The 27782-nt window shown below is 46.8% G+C and overlaps 1 protein-coding gene across 3 annotated transcripts in view; it reads right to left on the minus strand.

Moving 5' to 3' along the window:
• LOC147635047 (purple acid phosphatase 2-like) overlaps positions 1-27782 on the minus strand; it is a 91036-nt gene that overhangs the window by 20476 nt on the left and 42778 nt on the right. For all 3 annotated transcript variants that reach the window (XM_086804298.1, XM_086804301.1, XM_086804300.1), the window contains one exon: positions 15905-16043. In XM_086804298.1, coding sequence (XP_086660424.1) covers positions 15905-16043 — 139 coding nt within the window. The remainder of the gene's footprint in view (positions 1-15904; positions 16044-27782) is intronic.

Here is a 27782-nt window from a genome sequence, read left to right on the forward strand (position 1 = left end):
GAAACTTTTGTTCGAATTGGGGGCTTGCCAGAAGATTGGTCAGTAGGTACCAACACAGATGAACAGCTAGAGGGATACATCTTGGATGTAGATATCATAAAGGAACGACTCACTAAAGTGGTACCTTTTATAGACCTTGGTGACCCAACTGACATTCAAATTAAAGGGAAACAGGCTAGGGTTCGATACTATGATATGATTGATAAGATCAAGGTAATGAAGCAGACTAAATCATTGCAAGGTACCTCGGTGTGGATTTCTGATGAGTTGACCCCACTACAACTAAAGAATAGAGCGGGGGAACTGGCCAAAGTCAGAGAAGCAAGGAAACAAGGGAAGTGGGCGGTCTATAGAGGAGGAAAAGCTATCATCAAAGATTTTAAAGGTCCACCCTCCTTTTGAAGGACATGAACTTGATACTTATACATATCTAATCACATTAAGCACATGGTGATTTTACCATTGTAACATGTAACTCTCATGAGTCATGAGAGCTTTGAAGTTAGTTTCTTTTTGATCCCACATGCACTTTTCTTTAACCGATACCCCGAAGTGGATTGTAACCAAAGATGTATTCTGATCTGTCCTATAGGTCAGCTTTGGCCTCGACAGGACGTTAATATATCTTTCTTTCTTTCTTTCTTTCTCTCACATTTCTGTGTGTGAGCTTCTCTACCATGCACCTAACCCTAATGTGCAGGTTCGTGTGTGTGAGTGTGTGAGTCCAACACCCAACAATTGGTATCGGAGCTGGGAGCTAGCCCTGGAATCTACTCCTTGAAGAGCTGAAGAAGACCTACAGAATTCCGTCGCCGTTCGTTTCGCCCGCCAGTTCCGGCCACCAGAAGCCGGCGGCACTAGTGGGGAACCCACCGCTGCCGCTTGGGCGGCACCTCCCTCTCCAGCCGGCGCTCTCCAGCCGGCAGCGATAGTGCGCCTAGGCCCGCCTCTGCCCTGCAGCGGCTCCCCTCCGGTGCTACTCCGTTCCGACCGCCAGAGCCGCCGTCGCTGTTCCGTTCTGGCTGCCTACACCCGCCGCCGTCACAGGTCCGTTCTAGCCGCCCCACCGTCGCTTCTCCGTTCAGGACGCCGTAGTTGCTCCGCACGTGCCCAGTTGCCGACTCCAACCCATTCCGGCGACTTGCCTGCGCCTTCCGTGCTCGCCTCCGCCTGACCTCCGTGGGACCCGTGTTCTACTTCTCGTCAACGGTGCAGCTCCGTCACACTCTGCATGCTTCCGCCTGACTGCTGCCCGTCGACGTATGCGCGTGTGTGCTCCCCGCCTAACTCCTGCGCCTCGCTACTAGCCCGTCAACGTATTCCCCTGTATGCGCTCCACCTTCACCTGCGCCTAGCTACTGCTGCTCAAACGCCAATACCTCTCGTGGCCAGCAACGCCCCCAACTGACCGTACTATAGGTAGAAATATGCAAATTTTGACAAAATTCTGCTCACGTAAAAATATGCAAATTCTGCAGACACTGCAGTGCAGGTCAGATACAATTTTGCAGACACTACAGTGCATGTAAAGGGTTATTTGGGAGATTTCTCAATTTCAAGACAAATTTAAAAAAATTGGGCATGTTGCTTTGCTTGCAATTTGGGGGTTTTCAAAATTGAGGTCAAAATCAGCAAATTGAACCTCTTTCGTTTGCAGAATTTGGGGCTTTTGTGAAAATTGGCCAATTAAATGCACATTGAAGCGATTGGAGTGCATAGAAATTGGGGATTTTCAGATTGGAGCATGTAATTGGACATTACAGCTGTGATTTGTCGCGTATGTATACACATTGTGTGTAATTGGTCAATTTGGTGCAGGTTTACACTTGCTCTAGTTTGCAGGCATGCATTTGCACAGGACATTTGGTTGCCTGGCAGTGCACATTGGTGCTTGGTTTGCTTGCAGGTATATTTTGTTGACATGGCACAGAATGCTACAGATGTATTTGGTGAGCTCACCCAGGAGGACAAGTTGGATGGGTCTAACTACTCCCTCTGGAGTTTCATGATCTGTAATTTGCTGGTAGCCAAAGGGCTTTGGGGCATCGTGTGTGCTGATGACATGCCCACTTACCATACAGCCAGCCACGCCTCAAAGGGGAGGTGCTCAAAGAGCTCCTGATGTAGAACCTGCTCCCACACAAGAGCAGAAGAGATGGGACTCTAGAGATGCACAGGCCATGTCATTGATAGCCCTTTCAGTGAAAAGGACTATTATTCCGCACATTCGTTCTTGCAAGACATCGAAGCTTGCATGGGACACATTGGAAGCAATGTATCAGGTACGCAACGAGACAAGAGTTGCCTACTTGAAGAGGCAATTGGATCTTCTTTCTATGGATGAGGTTGACTCCATGGCAGATCATCTCACCAAAGTGAAAGATTTGCAGGAACAATTGCTCAACATTGATGACGTTATCCCAGACAGACAGATGGTCACCAACACTCTTCATTCTTTACCACCTTCCTACTTGGGCTTTCACACCTCTCTCAACCTCTCAATGAGAGGAGGTGGTGATCCCGTCACTTTTGAAGAGCTAGTGGGTTTACTCTTGCAGGAAGAGCAAACAAGAGCAAACTTATCGAGCAACCGTGGTGGAGACAAGGCATTTACAGCCAAGGATAAGGGTAAAGCAAAGAGCTTTAAGCATGGGGGACAATAGTCTAGCAAGGCTAGTCATGGACAGCCCTCTTCTGGTGGTGAAAAGTCTGACAAAGGGGATGCAAACAAGCCCAGAAAGAAGGGCAAATGTCACTGCTGCCATAAGCCTGGACACTACATCAGTGAATGTAGGAAGCGGATTGCAAAAGAGACAAGGAAAGAAGCAGGCAATGCAGTAGCAGACTCTTCTGATGACAAAGCACAGCAATCAGCTAATGTAATCCAAGAAGAGTACACCTTTTTGGTCACATGCACTAGTGGCACACCAAGTGCTTCAGACACTGATATGTCTTGCATTGCATCTGACAGACAGAATGCATCATGGTATTTTGATAGTGGTGCTTCGAGCCACATCACTTCATGCAACACTTCATGCAAAGATGTATTTCAGCACTTGGTTTATGCTTCAAATGGCCGCACTGTATCATGTGCAGATCATACCACATATCCAGTAAAGGGAATTGGCGATGTCATACTTATTGCAGCCAATGGTGCCAATATATATATGAAAAATGTATTGTATGTTCCAGGAATAAAGAAAAATCTGCTCTCCGTCTCATCCATAAACGACCAAGGTTTAAAGGTTGAATTTGAAGATGGAAAATGTTTGGTAAAAGACCCATCAAAGGGTTATGAAATAGTCACTTCTGGAACACGATACAAAGGCTTGTATAAGCTGGACAGCTATGACAAGCGTACTTATGATGCAAATACAGTGGCTGCCCACACTCCTGCTATGCATGATGCAGATCTATGGCATGCTCGTTTTGGGCATGTCAATTTTCGGGGTTTGATGCTTTTGCAGATGCATCATATGGTTGATAATATGCCGCCTCTTGAGTCTCCACCAAGACATGTATGTGGGGTGTATTTTGGGAAAGATGCAACGAAAACCATTCCCCAAAGATGGAGCTGTTAGAGCTGAAAGTAAATTACAGCTCATACATAGTGTGTATGTGGTCCAATGCGGACACCATCCATAGGGGGGCATCTTTACTTCGTCACATCCATTGATGACTACTCCAGGTTTACTTGGGCTTACCCCTTGAAAGTGAAAGAAGATGTGTTTACATGCTTTCGACACTTTGTAGCAATGGCTGAAAATATGTGTGGATGTAAAGTCCAAACACTCCGCTCAGATAGAGGTGGAGAATACATGTCAAATGCATTCAACGATTATATGCTTCAAAAGGGCATCAAACACCAATGTACTTTGCCTTATACACCGCAGCAGAATGGTGTAGCTGAAAGGAAAAATAGATCTCTCATGGAGATGGCAAGATGCATGGTGAAAGCACAAAAGTTGCCTCACAAATTTTGGATGGAAGCTATAATGTGTGCAACTCATGTGTTGAACAGGTGTCCAATAAAAGCTTTGAAAACCATAACACCATTTGAGGCTTGGCATAACCGAAAGCCAACAGTCGACTATATGCGTACATTTGGGTGTTTGGCATATGCACATGTGCCAGAACAACTCCGAACAAAGTAAGTAGAGATGTGGTATTTGCTGAAAATTCAGAACAACCCATGGACAGCTTGTATAAAAGCAATGATACAGGCATACAGGACATGTTTGATGGACTTTTACCCATTGCAATTAGGAGGGATTGAGATCAGCCAGCCCCTACACAAGAAAATCCTCATGTAGAACATGTGGAACAGCCAGCCATTCAGCCCCCTTCTATGGAAGAAGTGGAAGATCTTGTCAAGGAAGAGCAAACAGCCATAGACACAGCCAAGTCAGTGCCAAGATGGTTGCTGAAAACTTTGCAAGAAAGCAAACTTGCAGCTCCACTCACAGGTAGAACAAGGGCTAGTTCCAGCCATGCTTTGAATATACATCGTGGGGAGTCTGCATTAGCAATGGGTGGGCTAGTTCCAGCCATGCTTTGAATATACATCGTGGGGAGTCTGCATTAGCAATGGGCTAGTTCCAGCCATGCATTCAGAAGAGCCTTCTTCTTATGAAGAAGCACATGAGAATGAGCATTGGTTGCAAGCTATGCAAGCTGAAATTTCTTCTATCATGAAGAACAATACATGGGATCTTGTGGAATTGCCTAAAGGCAAGCATGTCATTGGAACAAAGTGGGTGTACAAAGTCAAACGAAAGTCTGATCGTACTATTGACAGGTACAAAGCAAGACTTGTGGCTAAAGGCTACTCCCAAAAAAAGGGAATAGATTATGAAGAGACTTTTGCTCCTACTTCCAGAATGACCACAATAAGATCAGTGATTGCATTGGTTGCACATAAAGGATGGAAAGTGCATCAATTGGAGATCAAAACTGCATTCTTAAATGGGGATTTACAGGAGGAAGTATATGTAAATCAGCCCATTGGTTTTGTAGTTCCTGGTGAGGAACATAAATTATGTAGGTTACACAAAGCATTGTATGGGTTAAAGCAAGCTCCAAGAGCTTGGTATGATAAGATACATGCTCATCTAACCAGCCAAGGTTATGTGAATAGTCCAGCTGAAAGCACATTATATGTGAAGAAAACAGATGCCGATATTCTCATAGTCATCTTGTATGTGGATGACATGCTCATTACAGGTACTAGCAAAGCACAAATTTCAGATTTCAAAGCTGATTTGAAAGCTGAATTTGATATGTCAGATTTGGGGCCTTTACACTACTATCCCGGCATACAGTTTATGCATACAGATGATGGCATTATTATGCAGCAAACTAAGTACATAAAAAGTTTGCTAAAAAGGTTTCACATGGATGAATGTAAGCCCATTTCTACTCCGGTAGAACTAGGCGTACGGCTTACTATGCATGATATTGGAGAGCCTTTTGAGGCCGGAATTTACAGCCAGGCAGTGGGATGCCTCATTTACTTGTGTAACACGAGGCCAGACATATCTTTTGGGGTGTCTTTGTTGAGCAAATTCATGCACAGCCCAGGCACAAAGCATTGGCAAGCAGTCAAACGCATTTTTCGTTATCTTAAGGGTACCCTAGATCTTAGTTTATTCTATCCCAAGGGGGTCAGCTTGCAGCTTTATGCATACAGTGATTCAGATTGGGCTGGTGATTATGATACCAGGCAATCCACCAGTGGGAATTGTAAAAAGCAACCCACTATTGCCACATCTACTTGTGAGGCTGAGTACAGGGCAGTCTTCACAGCTACAGTAGATTGTGTATGGGTGAGGAGACTATTGGCTGATCTTCGTGAGTGTCAGCAGACACCCACCACCATACTCACTGATAGCCAGAGTGCTATGGCCGTGGCACGAAATCCAATATTTCATGCACGTACCAAGCACATTGAGATTCATTATCACTATGTCAGAGAGAGGCTACATGCAGGGGAGATCAATTTATCTTACTGCCCTACACAGGATAATATTGCAGATCTATTCACAAAGGCTTTACCTCGAGAAAAGTTTGAAGCTTTCCGCAAAGCTTTGGGCTTACTCTTATACAAAGAGTGATCTACTACCTTGTACAGGTTCACACTTCCACTACAGGGGGGATTTGTAGGCATATGCTCACTTATGGTAGTGCTATGTGTGAACAGGGCTTAACCAAGGGCACTTTTTCCCATGTGGTTTTTCCCCTTGGATATCAAGTGTGAAAGGACACTCTTAACATATAATATTTTGTACTTCTATATTATATGGATGTGGCACACATGCAAGGGTTGACTTGCATTTTGTGGATACCACACTTTTGGCTCTCTCTCTCTCTCTCTCTCTCTCTCTCTCTCATTTCTGTGTGTGAGCTTCTCTACCTTGCACCTAACCCTAATGTGCAGGTTTGTGTGTGTGAGTGTGAGTCCAACACCCAACACACTCAGCAGTAGTGCTCCATCCATCACCCCCCCCAACTAGCAGTAGTGCTCCATCCATCACACCCCCCCACTAGCTCAGCACTTTCATAGTTTATTTCATGTTCATTTTGTCCTTTTTTTCTGGACATCCAGAAGACCTTGACGGTTGTACATTGATTTGTCTCATAGGTCGAGTTCGGACTGTAGTAGTAGACGTTAATACAGCCTTCTTTCTTTCTTTCTTTCTCTCTCATTGCTCAAGACTCAAGAGTCAAGCCATCTTCAACCATGGCATCCTCCTCACGTGCCGGGGCTTCCCGTAGAAGGATAACGGGATGGACATGGTGGGAGGAGGTTAACTACACCCCATCCGCTCACGGACGCGATTCTCGGCCATGGGCATGCAAGCTTTGCCCATACCGGCGAACGGGTGGTGTCGACAAAGTGCGAGCCCACCTCTTGCATGAGAGTGGGCATGAGGTGAGGTTTTGCACGAATGTCACACCCGAGAAGAGACGGGAACTTCTTGACACGCTTAGCGTCTATGAGGCAGTCGAAGCGGCAAGAAGGACACCACGAGTGGTCATGGATCCCGCAACGATGGGGAGAGGAACTCAAGCCTCTACAATGGAGTCATGTGGTGGATCGGCATCATGCACACCATCACCTTCACCATTGAGCCGGAATGTTACTCCATCCACGACGCTGGTACCCTCCATCTCCACGGACTCTCAACCATTACGTGGCCCACGGCGACAATCTACACTTGGGGAGAATTGAAACCCCAAATTGAAGGAGGAGGTGGATATGGCGGTGGCCCGCTTCTTCTTCCACGACCACATTGTCTTTCAAGTGGCTAGGTAAGTACAATCGATCATTGCCAATTCATCATTCATGTTTTCATCATCCTAGTCCCCTTCTCATTAGTGAATTACTTTCTTGAATAGGTCGGAATACTTCAAGGTCATGGTTAAGAAGATTGGGGAGTATGGCTCAACCTATACGCCCCCCTCATCCGAGACCTTGTGCACTACATTGCTCGAGAAGGAGAAGCGCATTGTAGAGCAAGCAGCCGACAACACAAAGCAGCAGTGGGACAGGAACGGAGTCTCCCTCATTGTGGATGGATGGAGTGACACCCGCAAGAGGAGTATTCACGACGTGGTTGCATATTCCCGCGGAGAGATGTACTTCATCTCATCTCATGATGCATCTCATGATGCATCCGGCACCGGGAAGAGCACGGATGTGCTTGCGGCGGAGTGGGCTACCACCATGGAGATCGTTGGTCCCAAGCATGTAGTGGGCTTTGTTGCGGATGGGGAGCCTTCCAATAGGGCGGCGGGAGCTATTCTCCAAGGTATGTATGGACATGTCACGGTGTCCTTTCGTATGGCTCATTGCCTAAACAACCTCCTCAAGGACATCGGGGCATTGCCATGGATCAGCCCGCTCATTCAGGAGGCCAACACCATGGTCTCCTTTGTCCTCAACCACCAAAGACTTCGGCATGAGTTCAACAAAAGGTCCTCTCTCTCTCCTCAAATATTCTGACACCTGGTTTGCCTACAACTTTCTCATGTTGGGCCAGTTGAAGGATTGTAGCGGTGGTTTGAGGGGGCTTTTCCTTCGCGACGAGTTTGTCGTCATGTAAGAGTCCCGTACAAACACTGGCCAAGAGTGTAGGTTACGGACAGATGACGCCTCTTGGTGGGAGCGTGTGAAGACCACGGATGCTATGGTGAGGCCCATAGTCCACCTATTGAGGATTGTAGATGCTATGCAACCATGCATAGGCAAGGTCTACAAGGCCATGGATCGCATGATAGAGAAGTTGAAAGACTTGTGCCTGACGAAGACAGATACGAGGAGATCCATGCCTTGTGTCTAGGAAGGTAGAATTCCTACTACTCTGCATTGCATGCAACAGCTTATGTGGTGGACCCAGAATTCCAAGGCAACAAGCACGAGAGCGACCCGGAGGTGAGCGCTAGATGGAGGATCATCCTGGATCGTCTTGTGCCTGATGCATCGGTTAGGCGCAAGATCAGGAACCAGCTTTCCATGTACAGGTCATTTCATGGCTCCTATGGCTGTCATGATGCACAGGTTGACCACACCAAAGTTGGTGCTGCTCTATGGTGGGAGGACTTTGGTTCGGATGGACCGGAGCTACAGCAGCTTGCCATCCGCATACTTAGCCAGGCCGTCAGCTCCTCTTGCTTGGAGCAACTTTGGAGTACCTACAACCACATTGCCTCTAGAAAGAGGAACCGACTCGGGGTACAGAGTTCCAATGACCTTGTCTTCGTCAACGCGAACTTGCAAATGCTTTGCAAGAGCGTGACCAAGAAGGCAGATCCCTTCACCGAGTGGGAGATGAGTCAACATGAAGAGCAACAAGAGGATGAGGTGCAGGAGCAGCATGCCAGTGAGGATGAGCTTGATGCTTCTTTGGCACAAGCTACCCATGACCATGAGGCGAGCACTTCACGTGGATGCATGGATCATGATTCATGGGCCTTACTACTTAGCTCTAGCCTCTAGCCTCTAGACTTTAGCACTTTTTCTCATTGACTCATTTGAGTCCGTCCATATATTCTGTCTCCTTAAGGCTTAGTCCTGACTCTTGAGTCATGACTCATTTTGTATCTACTTAATTATTAATACAATCAACTGTGAACGCCTTCACTCTTTGATTGGCGTATTTTGTTAATATGACTCAAAAGCTTACCATTTTAGTGTAAATTTGTGCTCATTTTGATGTACTTCCAAAGTAGAATAAGTGTAGAGTAGAAAAACTTTTTAAAAAAAGTATTTTTTGAGTGCCGTTCACTCCCCCGTCCCCGTTCCCTACTTATGGTCGTCCCCCGTCCCGCGTCACGGTCCCCCGTCCCTTGTGACTATGGGGAAAGCAAAGAGCTTCAAGCATGGAGGACACTTTTTCCAGAAGCACAAAAAGTGAGCTACGATCTCCCTCTTCCCCCGGTGCCTACCCGCCATCGCCATCGCCCCCTTGCTCACCATCACCTTCGCCCCCCTCCCCTGCTCGCCATCACCCCTCTTACCTTGTTCATCATCGCCCCTCCTCCCCTTCCTCGCCCTCCTCGCCTTCGCCCCCTCCTCCCTTGCCGCCCTCCGCCCCCGCCCCCCCCCCCCCCCCCCCAAAAAAAAAAGCGGTTGCCCCCCCTCTCCTCCCCTCTGACTGCCCACTGCCCGCCTCCCTCCCTTACCTCTCGCTTGCACCCCCTGCCCCCATCTCCCTCTGTCACATGCACTCTGCACTGTAGTGCGTGGTGACAAGCTGGCTCATCATCATCACTGCAACATTGTATCAATATTAGTACCATTCAGGATGATATTTATCGTACGCCGTGACCCCATTGTAATCCTCAGTCCAGGATAAGTCACACACAAGCTACGTAGGTCATTCTCAGCCATAGCAAGTCAGTCAGTCAGTCTAAGTCCCTTAACCCACTTAAAGAGACGCATTCATGCATATACAGTCAGTAGAAACCTTAGGGTTTGCATTAGAAAGCATTCTGCATTTTGCGAAGCATTCACAGAAACCCCAGATATCATCTAGTATTTATCATGATATTTACTAGGAATTTTCTGGTAATTTTCCCATAATGTTCAACATTCTATACATCATTTATGCATTTATTATGGACATGAGCAATCGGCCAGGTCTATAGCCAGCCGATTGGCTCCTGTGGTCCATATAAATAGATCAGTAGCATACTCAGCCATTCATTCATCATATTCAGCAGTAGAGCATTCAAGCGCTTGGCATCTTCAGCACAAGGAACATAAGCGATTGCAGTTTCAGCCATCATCCCTCAGCGTTTTCCTCCTACAGCCCTAGGCGCCTCAACGCACGAGCATTCAGCACTCCACATCAGCAAAACGCATCAGTTCAGCATTCAGCCAGCAGTCCACCTTGCGTTTTCTGCATCCATACAGTTTTCAGCATTCATCATCTCATCGTATTGCTCCAGCCACTTGGTGAAGGTAAAACGCAGCATTCATAATCATTTACAGCATTCATACTCAGTCTAGAACAGTCCCAAACAGCCCCTCTCTCAACCTCAGCTTTGCATCCCCTTCTCATTCCATTGGAAAGAGTGCATAGGCTTGAGATTGGACATCTTTGGTGCTTCTACAGCAGTCTTGGTCTTCAGAGGTCTTGCGTTTGGCTTATTGTCAGTCACACCGTCAGTCTCTTTAGAGATAATAAAGCAAATACTATCTCGGTAATGGGATAGGGGACCCTTCCGTGGGTAATTCGGGACCCCATATGGTGTATAGTTTCTCTATCTCTCTCTACATCTCTTTAAAGTTTGAAGTCTTAAAGTGGATTGCTAAACTCGCGAAACTCAGGATACAGAAGACAGCGTGAGCATTTGTGTGACAGGATCCTCGAATACCAATACTTCCGCTGCATGTTACACCCTCCGCCTCTCTTGCCCTCGGACATCCCCCTTTTTTCTCCACCGCCCACCCGCCTCTCCCTATTTTTTCTTGCTTTTCCTCCTCCCGGCTCCCTGACTCCCCTTCTCGCCTTCCTCCTCCATGCTTCTTAAGGCAGGTTTTCAGCTCTTGGGCAGTTTGTTTTCTTCTAACAAGTTTCGGCCTCTTTTGGTCTTAAACCCCCCCGGAGAACTCCATGGCAATCGCTCCGTCATCCCCGACCGAGGTCGGAGTCCCTTGCCTATTCTTTTCAAAAGCAGATCTCCAACTCCTTGCTTCAACAGTCGCATCCTTAGAGGCCTCCACTTTGGTATGCAAGATTGCTGGTAGCCGCTCGGTCAACAAACAGCTCAAGGATCTTTTACAGGCTAACCTCCTTGGTGTGCCGGGAAAGACTACTGATATTCATCCTTTGGGGTGTGGCTACTACCAAGTTGGATTCGACTCGCCAACGGCGTCGAATAGAGACATGCAGCTGAGCCCCGTCACACTGCGTACAGCCCAAGCCTTCTTTGCGAGGTGGCAACACGGCTTTGACCCAGCATCCAACCCTTTGGTTGGCATTTCACGCTTCCACTTGACAATCTGTTTCCCAAGCCTTAGGCAGGGATACCTTCCTCTTCTCTCGGTGATAGGTGGGGAGAGTGATGGAATCCCCCTCTACCACTGCTTCGGTTCTTGCTCGGGCGGCCGGATTCCATCTCTTCGCATCTACGTAGCCTCTCCGGAGACATTGCCGCACGCCATATCTCTTCCTTGCCTATGGTGAGCCCCTGTTCTGTAGAGAGTCGAGTATTTTGGCCTTCCAGGCCAATGCTTCATATGCAGGCAGTTGGGGCAGCTCGCTAGAGCTTGCCCTCGTCGGCAGTCTAGGAGACCACCCCCAATGGTCCCACCCCCCTCCCCTTGGTCCCAGCTCAAATCCTCTTCAAGGAAGTGGGAGGGTAGCTGTCCCTCAGGCAGCAAAGCATCAAGATCCGGCCGCGGCCAACATTGACACCGGAGAAAGAAAGAAAGATAGATAGATATATTAAGCATCTACTAAAGACCCAATGGGCCTATGAGACCAGAGTGATACAATAATGCCCATGGCATATCTCATCATGGAATGGAAAATAAAACAGAAAGAAAACATAAACATAGCTATCTCACTGGGGTGATACAGTGGCAGACAATTGGCCAGCCAGGGAGCGAGGGAGCCGCCAGTTGACCTCCAGAGTTGAGCGACCCCGCCGAGCGCACCAAGCTGGCAAGAGTACAAGAGGATACAGTTTCATCAAAGAACCGTTTCCAGCATTTATCGCACTAGCCACCCCCCCCCTCCCCTAGTTGCCTCGAGGAACCCACCTCTAGCCCCCCTGGTATGGAGGCCGTTACCCCACCAAGATTCCTCTCCGGGTTCCCACATTCCAGTGAGGCTTGCTGGCCCTATCAAGCCTTCGGAGGAGCCCTCCTTGCACCCTCCTCGTTTTGTTGGGATGACAGAGGATACCCCATACAGGTACACTCATTTGTCTCATAGGCCGAGTTCAGTCTTTTGGAAGACGTTAATAAAATCTTTCTTTCTTTCTTTCTTTTTGGAGGATTCCGCCCATCCGGTTCCCTCTCCCTCCACGCACCACTCCCCAAAATATCAAGCATGGGGATAATGAGTATGGCCGAGAGGTCTCCCTTGGCTACATCACATGGAAAGAAAGAGAAGAAAGAGAGAGAAATAAAGAAAGATATATTAACATCTACAAAAGACTTTAAGGGCCTATGAGACCATGAATAGTACAATGATACCATGGGTATACAATGCTTTGGAAAAACTAAAAGGAGGTGAAAACTAACAACTGAAACACAACTCTATAAGCCTTCTAGAGGCAGATGTGGCTATGGTGAGGGCATGTCATGTCGTCGAAAAATCTCATGGATCTGTCTTTGTGGTGGTGATCCTCGGTGCTCTAGGTTGGGGGCACTTGGCATGTAGGATGGAGGTGGCTGATGTGGATGCTCATGGTTTTGTCTCTCAGCATGTCTTCTCCATTCTCTATCTCTATGTCATCTGAGCTCTATCAGGTACATCTCAAGACATCTCTGGTCCTCACACTACACCCGTGCCAGTGTGGCCCACCAAATGCCTCCCATAAGAGGCAGTGAAATCTCCCCCATATCTCATAATATTTTGGGCATTTGAACATATAGTAGACCTTGTCCTCTACCTCCCTTATGGTGTATACTCTGCGCATCCGGTGTCCGTTCTTCTCATGGGATATCCTCAACTCTCCCAGTCTCTACTCGGAGGCGGTGGGAGGATACTCTGAGCTCACCAATCGTGATTTGCAAAGCATGTGACATGTCGGTCTGCATGTACCTCGGGATCTCAAAGAACCCATCCCAGCAGTAAGTACCAGAAAATGCTTCTGTAGACAGTAGAACTCACATTTCGTCCCTACCTCTAATCATGACACCCAAGTCTGGCATATGTGCAGGCTGCGTAGATCCAACCGGATCATCCGGTTGATTTCCTATCATGAGAGGTGGAGGTGTGGAGACTCTACACTGCACTGAAATGGGGAGAGATGATCCACCCGCAATCCATGTGCATGAAACCATTCAACTACCTCCCAATATCATACCTGCTTTCGTAAGGGTGGTGGTCATCTTCTCCGTGAGATGGAGGACAGTCTGGCCTGCCTCTCCCGCTCCCTCTCCCTCTCCTGATCATGCCTTAGCATCAACACCTAAAGCCCCTCAATACTACTCCACACATCCTCCCCCAATCCTAGTCCCCAAACGGCTGCTCCATACATAGCTCCTGGGCGCACTAAGGTGTCAAAGAGCCAATACTAAGTGCAAGGCTCGTGAAAATGTGCCTAGAAGCATTGTCTCTCCCAATGGGCGCCCTCGTACTAATCTGTTGTTAATGTGTCAGTGGCAGCAGTAGTCATATTGAAAACGGGTCCTATAAATGTGACTCCAAAGTATACATGTCTTGGCACAATCTGCACTCGTGCCCCTCTAAATAGGAAGGATAGCTATGATACCAACTGTGGACTACTTGGGCCTATGTGCAACTGTTTAATAGAGAGATAAGTAGCTAGAGATTAGTGCAGCCGAATGCAAACATCAGAACAACACAGAAGTAACCCCAAATCTTATTGTTTGTATTATGTACAATGAAAATGTCTACAATAGAACTTAAGTACAGAATGTTGTATTATGTACAATGAAAATGTCTACAATAGAACTTAAGTACAGAATGTTGTCAAAGATGTGATCCCTGATCTCAGCCCAACGTGTTGCTGTTAGTTGCCAAAACTCAGCCGAACACTGCTGCAGATCCTTTTCCTCCTTGCAAGTAGTCCTCAAAGAATTGCACATGACAGATGCGCTCCAGAAAAGAATCGTTTGTTTTTTTTTCTTTTTTCTTTTTTCTTTCTTTTTTTCTTTTTTGGAGGGAGGGGAGGGGCGTGGTTGTTCTAGTCGGCCCATTGGCTGCTGTCAGCTTGCTCCACGACTTGCAAAAAGGGTCTTCACACTCAGGTGGGGCTGCCTGACTGTACCCAACCTGCCCTTGCTGCCCTGGTCCCCAGGGCTGTCCAACCCTAGGGCCCATTGGCAGCTGTCAGCTTGCTCCACGACTTGCAAAAAGGGTCTTCACACTCTGGTGGGGCTGCCTGACTGTACCCAACCTGCCCTTGCTGCCCTGGTCCCCAGGGCTGTCCAACCCTAGGCACCAATGTATATGCCTGTCTTCTGGGCCTTGAAGGTACGCAGCTGTGTCACACTCTTGAATCTTGATGCCTCTCTTTGTAAAGCTCTTCCCCCCTTCTCTCTGTACCTCCCTCTCTCTGTGCCACTGAGTTATGCAAAGCTCAACGCCCCCAGACCCCATGGCCCTCACCCACGGCCACGCCACCACAAGAGGATCCAGGCCATCGTCTCCCATCGTCACAGGACCTCGCGCCAGCTCAGTTTTACCACCTTGAGCACCATGTCACAGCGGCCCATGAGGGATGTATTAGGGTGATATGATCATGTACCTAGATCAGATTTTATAGTTCTAGATTTTTGTTGTCTTTCTTTATTACTATTTTGTACCCAGGATGATGTACCTCATGGATATGATGTAACCTTTTGGTCTCATAGGTCATTTTGGCCTTTTGAATACGTTAATAAAACTTTCTCTCTTCTTTTCTTTCTCCCCCTCTCACTACCCTCTTCCTCTACCTCTATGATGGATGTCAAGGAATATAATCTGATGAATAAGGAGGAGCTTACCATAGATATGAAGAAAAGAGTTTGCTTATTTTCAGGCCTCGGCTAATGAGGGGCTATCCAAAGCATCAATGTCTGAAAGATTAGTCAGTAAGATTAGTCAGTTGACCAATTGGATAGCAAGTTTCCCCGTATGTGGCTCTCTGCATCCCATCAATGGAAATAGAGTTTCTCCTATGGGAGGAGAGCTAGCGCAGAGAGTGACTGGTGGGCAGACTTGACAAACAAAAAAGGCTGGAAGGAGAGGAAAGCTGGGTCACAAAAACTGCTAAGGGTGGACAAGATAGACAAAAGCCAGCAGTGATGATAGGCAACATGCTGCAGAAGCATGCTGAGCTGGTGGGCTTAGGGCTTCACACAAAGTGCAGATGGAAGAGGGGCTCAAGATGGATGCAGTAAAGAGATCTCTTAACTTTTATCTACCTTCAAGCATGCTGCTTCTGAAAGCTTCATGCAGCTCATAAGGAGAATGATTCATTCATGGACCTTTTATTTGCAAGTATGGTACCAAATATCTTCAGAGATTGTCCATACACATGTAATGCACTCGAGCATAGAAACTTTATCTATTTTAAGTCTCATACCTATCAAAATAGCAAGACTTTAAAATCGAGAATGTAAACCAAATACAGGTGATAGTTTATATTGCAGCAACACATGGTAAGTCTGACTCAGTCAGAGCACAACCAATGCTAGTTGAGACTTCTAAACGCTTACCATATGCCGAATAACTTGAGAGGACAATTATGTGAGCTGACGCTCTCCGAATAGCATACCAAAGGGGTGATGTGCTCTTAGAAGCTGAATAAGGAGTCAAATACCGATGCAAAAATGGTTTGAAAGGCACTTCTTCCCCCTGCAAATTGATTGCAGCCAAAAAATACTAAATTCCATCTCTCTCTCTCTCTCTCTCTCTCTCTCTCTCATGACTATCACCCATGATGGACATCTTGGATGGGCGCTTGCCATCCTGGTTGATTGACTGTTTTTATTCAGCTCTCGAATATCCCATCACTTTTTGTACCCTATACCTGGTATAGATTCTTCATCTTGTATAATCTCAGAGTCTGAGATCTTAGCTTTCAGTTTTCAGTTTAGTTTACTGTTTCTTTTTCTTATTTCATCCATGACGAGACTTCAAATACACTTTTGGTCTCATAGCCTTTTGAAGACGCTAATATAGCGTTCTTTCTTTCTTTCTCTCTACCTTTCATCTTGTATAATCCCAGAGTTTGAGATCTTAGCTTTCAGTTTTCAGTTTTAGTTTACTGTTGCTTTTTCTTATTTCATCCATGACGAGATTTCATATACACTATGTACAAATCATTTTGGTCACATAGTCTTTTGAAGACGCTAATATAGCTTGCTTTCTCTCTACCTTACAGGACTTCTGCACTCAGCAGGACCTCTGTTAACCTTGCTAAAACCAAGATAATGGTCTTCTTCAATACTGTCACTAGAATCAAGGACCCAGAACAATAGACCAACACTTCAAATACCAGACAGAGCATGAAAACACAGCAGAAGAACCATAAACAATATAGTAACACCGCACTGAGCGAACGGCCAGCCCCCCCATAGAAACTTCTTTATTTAGATAGAAGCTTTTACAAGAAACCAAGGTGCAGGTGCGAAAAGCACCGGATTTTCCACAAAGCATCATCACTGCTCTTGCCCAGATCTCAGTCTAGAGACAAGATACAAACAGCCCCAAAAGCTATCCAAAACAGTCCCAAATTCAGCCTCAGACATTGCCTGTTGCATGGCTAGATTTGTCAAGGAAGACAAGAACACCGGCTGAAACCACACGTGTGAGAACTGTACGACTGTACGGATACTAAGCAGATGTTAAACACCTAGGAAACCACTATGCGGCCAGCGCTGACGAGAATAGCAACCAATACTAGTCGGCTGTGTATCACCAAAGAGAAGAGCCACCAACTGTACCTGCTGGTGGCTGTTGTACGGCCAGCGTAAGGAAAAGAGCGTCACCCAATTGCTGTATGGCCAGCACATAGTCATCTGCAGTCGGCATTGTATGGCCAGCGCTATGAGAGAGAGAAGAAAGGACTACTGCCGACCAGGAGAAAGGGCGCCCGCTATTTTATCCAAAAGAGAAGCCCAACCCAGCTTTTATAAAGACGACCAGCTATCACATGCACTCTGCACTGTAGTGCATGATGACAAACTGGCTCGTCATCATCAGTGCAAAATTGTATCAATATTAGTACCTTTCAGGATGATATTTGTCGTACGCCATGACTCCATTGTCATCCTTAGTCCAGGATAAGTCAGGCACAAGCTACGTAGGTCATTCTCAGCCATAGCAAGTCAGTCAGTCAGTCCAAGTCCCTTAACCCACTTGTAGAGACGCATTCATGCATGTAAAGACAGTTGAAACCTTAGGGTTTGCATTAGAAAGCATTCTGCATATTGCACATCATTCATTCATTGCATCTAGACCATTGCAGAACCCCCAGATATCATCTAGTATTTATCAGAATATTTACTATGAATTTTCTGGTATTTTTTTCTATAATTTCTAGCATTTTATACATCATTTAGGTATTTTATGTGGACATGAGTAGTCGGCCAGCCCTGTAGCCAGCCAACTAGCTCATCTGGCCCATATAAATAGCTAAGCATGGTATTCATTCATTCATTCATCATATTCAGCATAGAGCATACAAGCGTTTGGAGCCTTCAGCACAAGGAGCATAAAGCAATTGCAGTTTCCAGCCATCATACCTCAGCGTTTTCCTCCTACAGCACTAGGCGCATCAGCGCATGAGAAAACATCAGCAAAACGCAGCAGTTTCAACATTCAGCCAGCATTCCACCTTGCGTTTTCTGCATCCATACACTTTTCAGCATTCATCTACTCATCGTTTTTCTCCAGCCACTTGGTGAAGGTAAAACGCAGCATTCATATTCATTTACAGCATTCATACACAGTCTAGAATAGTCCCAAACAGTCCCTCTATCAGCCTCGCCTTTGCATCCCTCCCTCATTCCATTGGGAAGACTCCGTAGGCTCGAGATTGGACATCATTGGTGCTTCTACAACCATGTAGAGTTCAGCCCGACTCTTGGTCTTCAGAGGTCTTGCATTTGGCTTATCGTCAATCACACCGTCAGTCTCTTCAAAAATAATAAAGCAAATTTTAACTGGATTCAAGTCAGCCACCCACTTTTCTTGATTGGTCTTTCACAAGATGAGCTCACCTCTCTTCAGCACAACATTGACCTTGAGGTCCAGACTATCCCACCCCTCTCGTTTGCAGGCCCGTGAATGGCTTCTAGCAGCTCTACCTTTGGAGCTGATTGTGCACTTTCAAGATACTCGTTTACTTGGTCGAGGCTTCTTCCAAGTGGACTTTCATTCTTCAGAAGCTACTTCTCAAGCTTTGGCTAGCAGCCCCTTTCCTCTTGGTCCTAGGAAGATTTTCTTCTTTCAGTACCAGGTGGGCTTTGATCCAATGGTGTAGGATCAGCGCCTTACCCCGGTCTCACTATGGTTTCCTGCTCTTCCTCGGTCCTATTGGAAGCTTTTAGGTTCCATAGGGGCATCCTTTGGCCAGGTTCTAGAGGTACCAATCCTCCTGAGCTCTCCTGCCTCAGCTTCCGCAGCCATTACTGCCACTCTTGATGGTGTACCCCGGGTCCTTGTGCTTGTTCATGATCTTTCGATTACTGACGATCCTGTTATGCTTCAGAGACCTGACGGATCTCATTTCCGCCAGAGGATGGAGATTGCAGGCAGACCTGACCAGTGTCGGATTTGTCGCTGACGGGGTCACATTGCTAGAGATTGTCCCAAATCGAGGGGCCATGCTAGGAGGCAACGTGGTCCTGCCCATCAGAGGCCTTCTACAGATGTCGAGACTCAAACTGCTCCTTTGCCACAGCAGACCACACAGCGTTGGATTGTGGTTAGGGATGGCAGGCACCCTCGAACCCCCATACCTGCCCCTTCACCCACACCCCCTGTGGAGCACCCTAACCCCTATGCAGCTCTTGCCTCACAAGATGTTGATCCTTCTTTGGAGGATGAGGCCTTGCAGGCACATGATCTGGATCCCTCACAGGAGGATGCTGCATTACAATTACAAGATGATTGTACCCTTGAGGATGATGTTGCGCATTCGCATTGTCATGGTACCTCTCCAATTCTGAGGACTAGCCCTGGCTTTTCCCTGGAGTGGAAGAGAGAGGTAGGGTTTACATCGTCAGATTTTCCCTCCCTTACCTATGCGAGTCGTACTTCCGCCTCTAAAGGGGGTCCTACGTCGACCACGAGATCTGGTCATTCCTACTCTGAGTCCTTATGAGGATTGTCTCTTGGAACATTCATGGTCTTCGGGGTTTTTTTCCGCGTCGACGGAAATAAATTGTAAAAACCCAGCTTCATTGTACAATCACAGGTGGACCTATGGATATATTGCTCTTGCAAGAGCATAAACTGGATGCTAGTCAGTGTGGGAGATCAGGCAAGCTTCTCTCAGGACACACCTTTTGGTCACCGGTTGTTAGGGTGGTATTTGTATCTCTGTTTCAGCTTTGATCTTGCCTTGCATCATTGGACATGGTGTCATTTTGCCTGCAAGAGCGCAATGGATCCTTCTTATGCAGGGTACTACACGCATTGGTATTCTCAACCTCTATTCTCCTAACCATAGAGGTGAGAGGATTGCCTTTTGGAAATATCTCACTACATTGATGCCTCTTGCCGACCATTGGATTATTGGTGGGGATTTTAACATGGTTGAGATGCCAACGGATAAAAGAGGTGGACATGAGGGCTTGGTGCATCCTCTTGAAAGAGCGTCTTGGGAGAGGTTTATAATCTCCATTCATGGTAGAGATTGTTGGCATAAGGATGACATTTTGAGGAGTCCATCCACTCTTCTTTATTCATGGTCTAACAGGAGAAGAGATGTAGGATGTATCTATGCACGGTTAGACAGATTTTATGTGGATGATTGGGTGCTTGACAGAGGTGGACATACTTTTATTGCTACAGGCACCTCCAAATCGGATCATTGCCCAGTGGTTTTATATATTAGAGATCCGAATTGCCATGGATCAGCACCCAGGCCTCTCAAAGCCTGGCCTCTGCTCTCTGTGATATTAGTGACTTTTATCACACATGTGCCCTGTCTAAGAGGCAAGAGGTCCTGGACTTAGAAAGGACTATTAGACATAGATTGGCTGCCTTGCAGAAAGAGCACGAGAAACATCCTCATGCTCAATGGGTTGCAGATTCTTTATGCACTCTTAGAGCAGAACTTCATCACTCTCTTGAGCAGCACGCGGAGTACCGTTTCCATGCCCAGGAATCCTTTTGGACACAGATGAGTGGCAGATGTAACAAACATTTCTTTGCTTCCCACGACCCATCTCATGCTAGAGATAGTGTCAGATTGCAGGATTCACATGGCACTCTTCACTCAGATCCTCTTATGGTTAGACAGATTGCCACCGATTTCTATTGCCAGCTTCCTAGTGCTAAGCCGCATTCTAATTTGAGACACAAGGCATAGAGGAAGGTTTGGAATGCATTGCCACATTTGATCACTGAGGAGATGTGTGCCGCTCAAGATGCCCCTTTTTCTATGCAGGAGTTCAGTCATGCTCTTCATGCCTTACCTCATGGTAAGTGTCCAAGGGAGGATGGCCTCTCCCCTATTTTTTTCATTACTTTCTGGGATGAGATCGGGGCTAAGATCACATCGGCTTTGCAGGAGATGTGGGACACAGGTTCTATGCCTTCTTCTCTCACTGAGGGGCTTATTTATCTTATTCCTAAGAGCGGGGATAAGACATTGATTAGCCAATGGAGACCTATCGCCTTACTTGGAACTGCCTACAAGATTCTTGCTAAGGCAATGAGCATCAGGTTGGAGCAAATTTTGCCGGATGTTATTCATGATACTCAGAATGGATTCTTACACAGCAAGAGCATCTTTGATAACATTTTCTCGTTTTGGGAGGCCGTCGAATGGGCTAAAGCGAGCAATCAGCCCTTAGCCATTCTGCTCTTGGATTTTGAGAAGGCTTATGATAGAGTGGATTGGGACTTCCTTGAGGGTACTCTTAGTCATATGGGCTTCTCTCAGAGTTTCATCCATGTATCGTGTCACCATTTGGTCCATCTCCATTTCTGGAGCCACTTCTATGGGACTGTCACTCCATAGAGCGGCCAGGCCAGTGTCCCATGTGAAAGGGCCAGTTTTATGGTGTCACATGGACAGGAGCCAGATCAAAGCCACCCGTCTGCGAGACCAGTGCTGCGTCACATGGACGGGAACCAGTTTCACGTCACCCGTGTGTGATTTGCTTCGTGCTGTATGGACGGGAGCCTGTTGGTGCCACACGTGTATGGCCAGGATGGTGTCTTACCTATGGGACTCACACTCCATAGGAAGACCAGGACATATTTATTTATATTTGTCGCGCCAGTTTTGTGCCCGACAGGAACCTCTTGTACAAGTTTCATGAAAGAGAGATTTCATCCACTATTTGTGCACATGCATTTATGCCTGCATGCATAAATTTGTTTTTGCATGACTTGTTTGCGTGTGTCTGCTTGATATGCCGTGCCAATACACTGGACGGGGACGCCCTCAATGTACCATGGAATGCTGTCTGCTGACTTGGTGGTGTGGTGTGTGACCAGGTGGTAAGTATATTCATTTTCCCCTTTTTAAAAGGTGAAATCCATAAACTAGAGTAAACCTTAATTTTTTATAAGCTAATGTGTTCACACACATTTAAAGTTGGGCTGGACATTTTTTCTAGTGTAGGTGCCCATAAGTATAAATTATGTATTAAGGTATTATAACCTTGGATAAGCCTTTTGGCATGGAACATTATTAAAAATTCCCCACGTGGTGGGTTGGTGGCTCTCTTTCTCCATCGCCTCCTCACGGCTGCCCATGCCTGAATATTGCTGGCTGTACCCGCCTACTCCCCATCGCCTGCTGCTAGAAGTGCTGTTGTGGTACCCGCGTGTTGTCCCTGTGTACACGCTTGTTCCAGCCTTGCTGTACCCGCCTTGCAGCCCAGCTGCACCCGCCTGTACCAACCTGTTGTACCGGCCACACAGCCCTACTGCCCCTGCTGTACCTGCTGTATCTGCTGGCTGCCCCTGGTGTACCTGTTGTACCTGCTGGCTGCCCCTGGTGTACCTGCTGGCTGCCCTTGTGCACCTACTGTACCTACTGCAAGTACAGGTACCTACATAGTACCTAGCTGGTTGTATTGCACACGTGTGAAGTACCTAAAGTGCTTGATTGTACCTACTACAAATAGTACCATATGTATCTGGATTGTACTCACCGTACCAGGTGCTCTCATTTGAATAAATCTGAAATTTGCTAATTTAAATTCAGAAAATGCTTTAAGTTGTGTAGTGCAAGAGTATGGCATGTATATGCTGACCATGTCCAGGAAATTCTTCCTCGTGTGGTTAGTATATTTCCCTGTGTGGTGTTGTTAACCACGCTCTCAAAGCTTCTGAGAGCCAGTGAAGGTTAGACTCACCAGGGAATTTGGGAGCAAAGCTCATTGGAGAGAACTAGGCCACGTTCCCTTCGCGGTGTACTCCTTGCCCTGCGTCATTACAGGCGTGCCTGTTGGTACATGTCACCATTGAGCTATCTAATGGTCCTCTTATCTTCTTGTGTGAGCTTTGGGCTCTGGATGAGCATACTCCGTAGTGGTGCTCCATCGCTAGGACTGGCACGGCGTGATTCGTAGTGCCAGGGACGGGTGGATTGCACACGGTGTATGTTTCTGGATTACCACCGCTAGGACTGGCACGGCGTGATTCGTAGTGCCAGGGACGGGTGGATTGTACACTGTGTGTGTACCTGGAATTGACTTTCCGGTGGGCCTGTTTGTGCCCGGAAATGTCAAGTATTGTGCAAGTACATGAACGGAGATTATCCTTTAACAATGTTGCATTGTGCACTCATGTTTGCCTGCCTTTGAAATGTTTTCGCGTGAACTGGTTTTGTTTGCATGCCTGACATGTGTGTCTAGCTCAGGGGTCGGGGACGCCCTCCCGTGAGCCGTGGAATGCCTTGTCTTCTGACAGGTTTTGTGGCGTGTGAACAGGTGGGAAATCCTTATTTAAATAAGAGCTTTAAGTTATAAGCCTTATAACTTACAGGTTTCATACTTCATTAAAAGTAGGTGGACACTTTATAAGTGTGGGCACCCTCTTTTGGCCTGGGCACCCTTTTATAGCATGTGGGGTGGGGGTTGGCCACCTACCCCACCTACCACACCCAATCTTTTGCATGGGAGGAAGGCGCCTCACTTCCAGCCCTCTCCCTTGCATTTTGGAGAAAGAAAATACAATTGTTGGCTGGGATTTAGAGAAAACAGGCTGGAGCACTCATTATTCTCATGAAACTGGTCGTACAGCAGGTACACCAGCAGGTACACCAGCAGGTACAGCAGGTACTGCAGGTACAGTACCTTCATTAATTGCTGATTCTGGTCGTACAGCAAGTACAACAGGTACACCAGCAGGTACAGCAGGTACTGCAGGTACAATACCTTCATTAATTGCTGATTCTGGTCGTACAGCAGGTACAGCAGGTACACCAACAGGTACAGCAGGTACAGCACCTTCATTAATTGCTGATTCTGGTCGTACAGCAGGTACAGCAGGTACAGCAGCAGGTACAGCAGGTATAGCAGGTCAAACCAGTGGGGTTATCCGCGTGGATTTAGGACATACGCATTTCCTACAAGTGGCCCAGGTTGTTTCACTCTTCCTACTGGCTGTACGGTGGCTCCAGAAGATTTTCATCGCGAAGAATGAGGAATTCTCTTGCTCTCCTATGTCTGGACTCCTCTTCCATTCACCGAGTCAACTCCGTGAGGGTGCCCCATCGCTAGGACTGGCACGGCGTGATCCGTAGTGCCAGGGACGGGTGGATTGCACGCGAAGTGTGACTCTGGAAGGTGCTATGGACGGGGCAGCCCTTGGTGACTGCAGACTCGGCATCAACAAACATGTTTGGGTTTGATACTTTGTTTTCATTGTGCATTGCTTATTGGAAATCTGGCCTTGGGCCCGTGTACTTGTAACAAATTCTCCCAAGTAATAATATCATTTCCTTGGGGGGGGGCCGGCCGTTCCGGCCTCAGTGTGGTGTCATCTATCTATGCTCAGAGTTGTTAATTACTTTTTGCTATTTTGTCTTGTGCTATTGTCTTTTAAGAGTGTATAATAAAGTGCTAACTGGAGAAGTGAGTCCAGGAAGGGGTGACCCCTGCTTGGGTCTCGTTTCAGTGGTATCAGAGCACGGATCTTCCTTTTTCTACATTGGGAGACGATCCAAAGGCTTCCTGACCACTCTCCATTAGTGACTTTACTCTTATTATGGCTAGCCAAGCAAGTAGCAGGGAAGTGCCAAATTCAAAGGGGCACTCCAGTGGAACACAAGCAAGTGGACAGATGCCTTATGCCCGTGATCATGTATGGTTGGGACAGCCGTCCCGTGGCAAGGAGAAAATGCAGGAGCAAGAGCAAGAGCCAAGTGCCATGAATGCAGAAATTCAGCGTATGCGAGAGCTTCTCCATGCCAGGGAGATGGAATTGGCCAGCCTACGTGAGGACCCACACATTCAACAAGTGCTAGATGCAAAGAAAAAAGAGGCAACCGTCTTTCAAGACTTTGAAGCTTTGGCTCGTGGATCAGGGCTGAAACCTCGTGAGCTAGCTCTTTCATTCTTAGTGGATAAGGGTGATGTATTGCAGGGCCAGGATGGGGAGCTTGTTATAAAGAGATCTCCATTGGTGGACATGCCTGGGATAGTCTCTCCAAAGCTGAAATCTGCTGTCCACAAAGAGGAGCCTTCCATTACATCCCGACGTGATTCTACCTTATATGGGAGGCATAGCCATGCCTATGAAGGTAACATTACTTCTAGAGATGATCGTTACAAGCCTCATTCTTCATCATTGCAGGTTTCTCATGGGCTTAGAGAGCACCGACATCCCCGTACTACTACTTTACCTGTTGAACTCTCCCATGAAGAGCCATTTCTTCATGCTCCCATCTCCACATCCTCTCCGGATCATGCTTATGCTGCAAGAGAAAGTGGTGGGGCTACACACATGCATGCAGGTACAGCACATGGTTCACGTCCACGTATGCCACCTAAGTATGCAGGAGCATCTATGGATGCCAGGGCTGATCCACATGAACGTGGAATCAAGAGGACGCATGGGGATTATGAGCATCATGTTCATAAGCAAAAGGAATTCAAAGCCGGGGACAAATCCGTCAAGTTCGAGACATATCATGGTGAGTTTGATGCTTCCAAGGTTATGTCATTTGTTTCCCAATTTGACATTGCTTTTAGTGATGAGGATTTTTCAGAAAAGTCCAAGGTGAGGCATGCCAGCATGTTCTTGAAGGGCACGGCCGCTCATTGGTGGCTTGCAGAAAAGCTCTCAGGCACTCCCGTGGACACTTGGGCTGAATTCAAAACTAGATTCTATGCCCAATTCTTACCCCCTAATGCCAAGAAGAACATCCGCAAGAAGTGGGATTGGGTTAAGCAGAATGAAGGTGAGTCAGTTCATGCTTATGTATCCAAGTTTTGGAAAACACTCTTGGAAGTTTCCCCTATTATGCAGGTAAATGATGAGGAACGCAAGAGAAAGTTTGAATCGGGACTCCAACCGGTTTACCAATCGGGCTTGGAGTTGTACCCAAACCACACTCTACAACAGCTCATTTCAGCTGCTTTGGCCACCGAACAATTGGAGCAAAAGCTGAAGCAAAATTATAGAGATGGACATGCTCAAAAGGGGAAGGACAAGGCTGTCCCAAATCTGCATAAGGGTGGACAGCCACCTAAAAGGGACTCCAATGAAGTTAAGGGAGCTCCAAAAGCTGAAAGTACTTCAGAGAAGAAGCGTCCCAACAAAAGGCCTAACTATGGACTTACTCCGGAACAAAGGGTGCAATATATACGTGACGGTAAGTGCTTTTCTTGTGGTAGTAAAGATCACATGGTCCGGCAATGCCCAAAGAAAGCAGGCAAAGAGGATGCAAAGGAAACCAAGGTTAATGTGCATATGGTGCCCGATGTACAAGGGGGGACAGCCCATGATGCTTTGGATAGAATGGTATGCAAGGCATGGGGACAGCTCAAAGATCAACCCGCATTATTTATGTTTGATGATTGTGCCACGGACAACTTCATATCATTGGAAATGGCTACAGCATTGGGCATTAGTGTGGATGACATGGGACCGGAGATTGAGGCCGGAAGTGCATTTGTTGGCAAGCAAGTCAAGGTCACACCCCTTATTGGCAAGCTTCGCATGCATATTCAGGGATATTTGGACCATGAGAACTTCCTCATTGCACCATTAAATGGGTGTGATGTATTGCTTGGAAAGCCTTGGCACTCCCGTCTTGATCCTCGCAAGGCTTACAAGACCAACCGGATCACATTTATGCATAGGGGCAAAGAGCATGTTATTGATGCCGGTGTGGAAGGGAATTCTATCACTATTGTATCCCACATTCAAATAAATAAAGCCATGAGAAAGGGTCTTTGCTCGTACATGATTTTTGTTCGTGATAGAGTAGACCATGTTGATCATTCTCTTGATTCTCTCACATGTGATAGGCTGGAATTTTTGAAACAATATGAAGATTGCTTTACAGATTCACTTCCAGGGGAGCTACCACCACCACGGCCGGAGGATCATCGTATAGACCTTGTGCCTGGCAGTTCTCCACCAAATAGGCCGGCATACCGTGTGAGTGCATCACAGCAGGAGGAGATCATGAAGCAAGTCAATGAGCTCATGCAAAAAGGTTTGATCCGCCCTAGCTCTTCACCGTATTGCTCTCCCATACTTCTAGTGCAGAAGAAGGATCTCTCTTATCGTATGTGTGTGGATTATCGGGCTCTAAATAAACTAACCATCAAGAATAGGTTTCCTATTCCTCGTATTGATGATATTTTGGATAGATTGGATGGCTCGGCATATTTCAGCCGAATTGATTTGAAGAGTGGATATCATCAAGTACGGGTAGTACCAGAGGATGTGCATAAGACCGCTTTCAGGACAGCATTTGGTTTGTACGAGTATCTTGTTATGCCTTTCGGTCTTACAAATGCTCCTGCCACTTTTAACCGTATGATGGACAGGATTTTTAGAGATCATCGATCGTTCACTGGAGTTTTCTTCGATGACATCTTGGTTTATTCCAAGAGTGAAGAAGAGCACAGAAAGCATTTGGCCATAGTCTTTGAAGAACTCCGAAAGCATAGACTTCACATCAATGCTAAGAAGAGTGAGTTCTTCCTCTCCGAAATTCATTATCTTGGGCACATTGTTTCTCAAGATGGCATACGAATGGATCCTGCCAAGATTGAGGCTATCAAGAATTGGCCTGAACTCAAGTCAGTGCATGAGGTTCGTAGTTTTCTTGGGTTATGCTCATACTATAGACGGTTCATATGGCATTTTGCTTTGATTGCTGCCCCTCTTCATCAGTTGACAAAGAAGAAAGTCTCCTTTCAGTGGACTTCATTGGAAAGCAAAGCT

This window comes from Cibotium barometz, chromosome 10, assembly GCF_041138505.1.
Source record: "Cibotium barometz isolate CiBa-2024 chromosome 10, ASM4113850v1, whole genome shotgun sequence".
NCBI classification, from domain to species: Eukaryota; Viridiplantae; Streptophyta; class Polypodiopsida; order Cyatheales; family Cibotiaceae; genus Cibotium; species Cibotium barometz.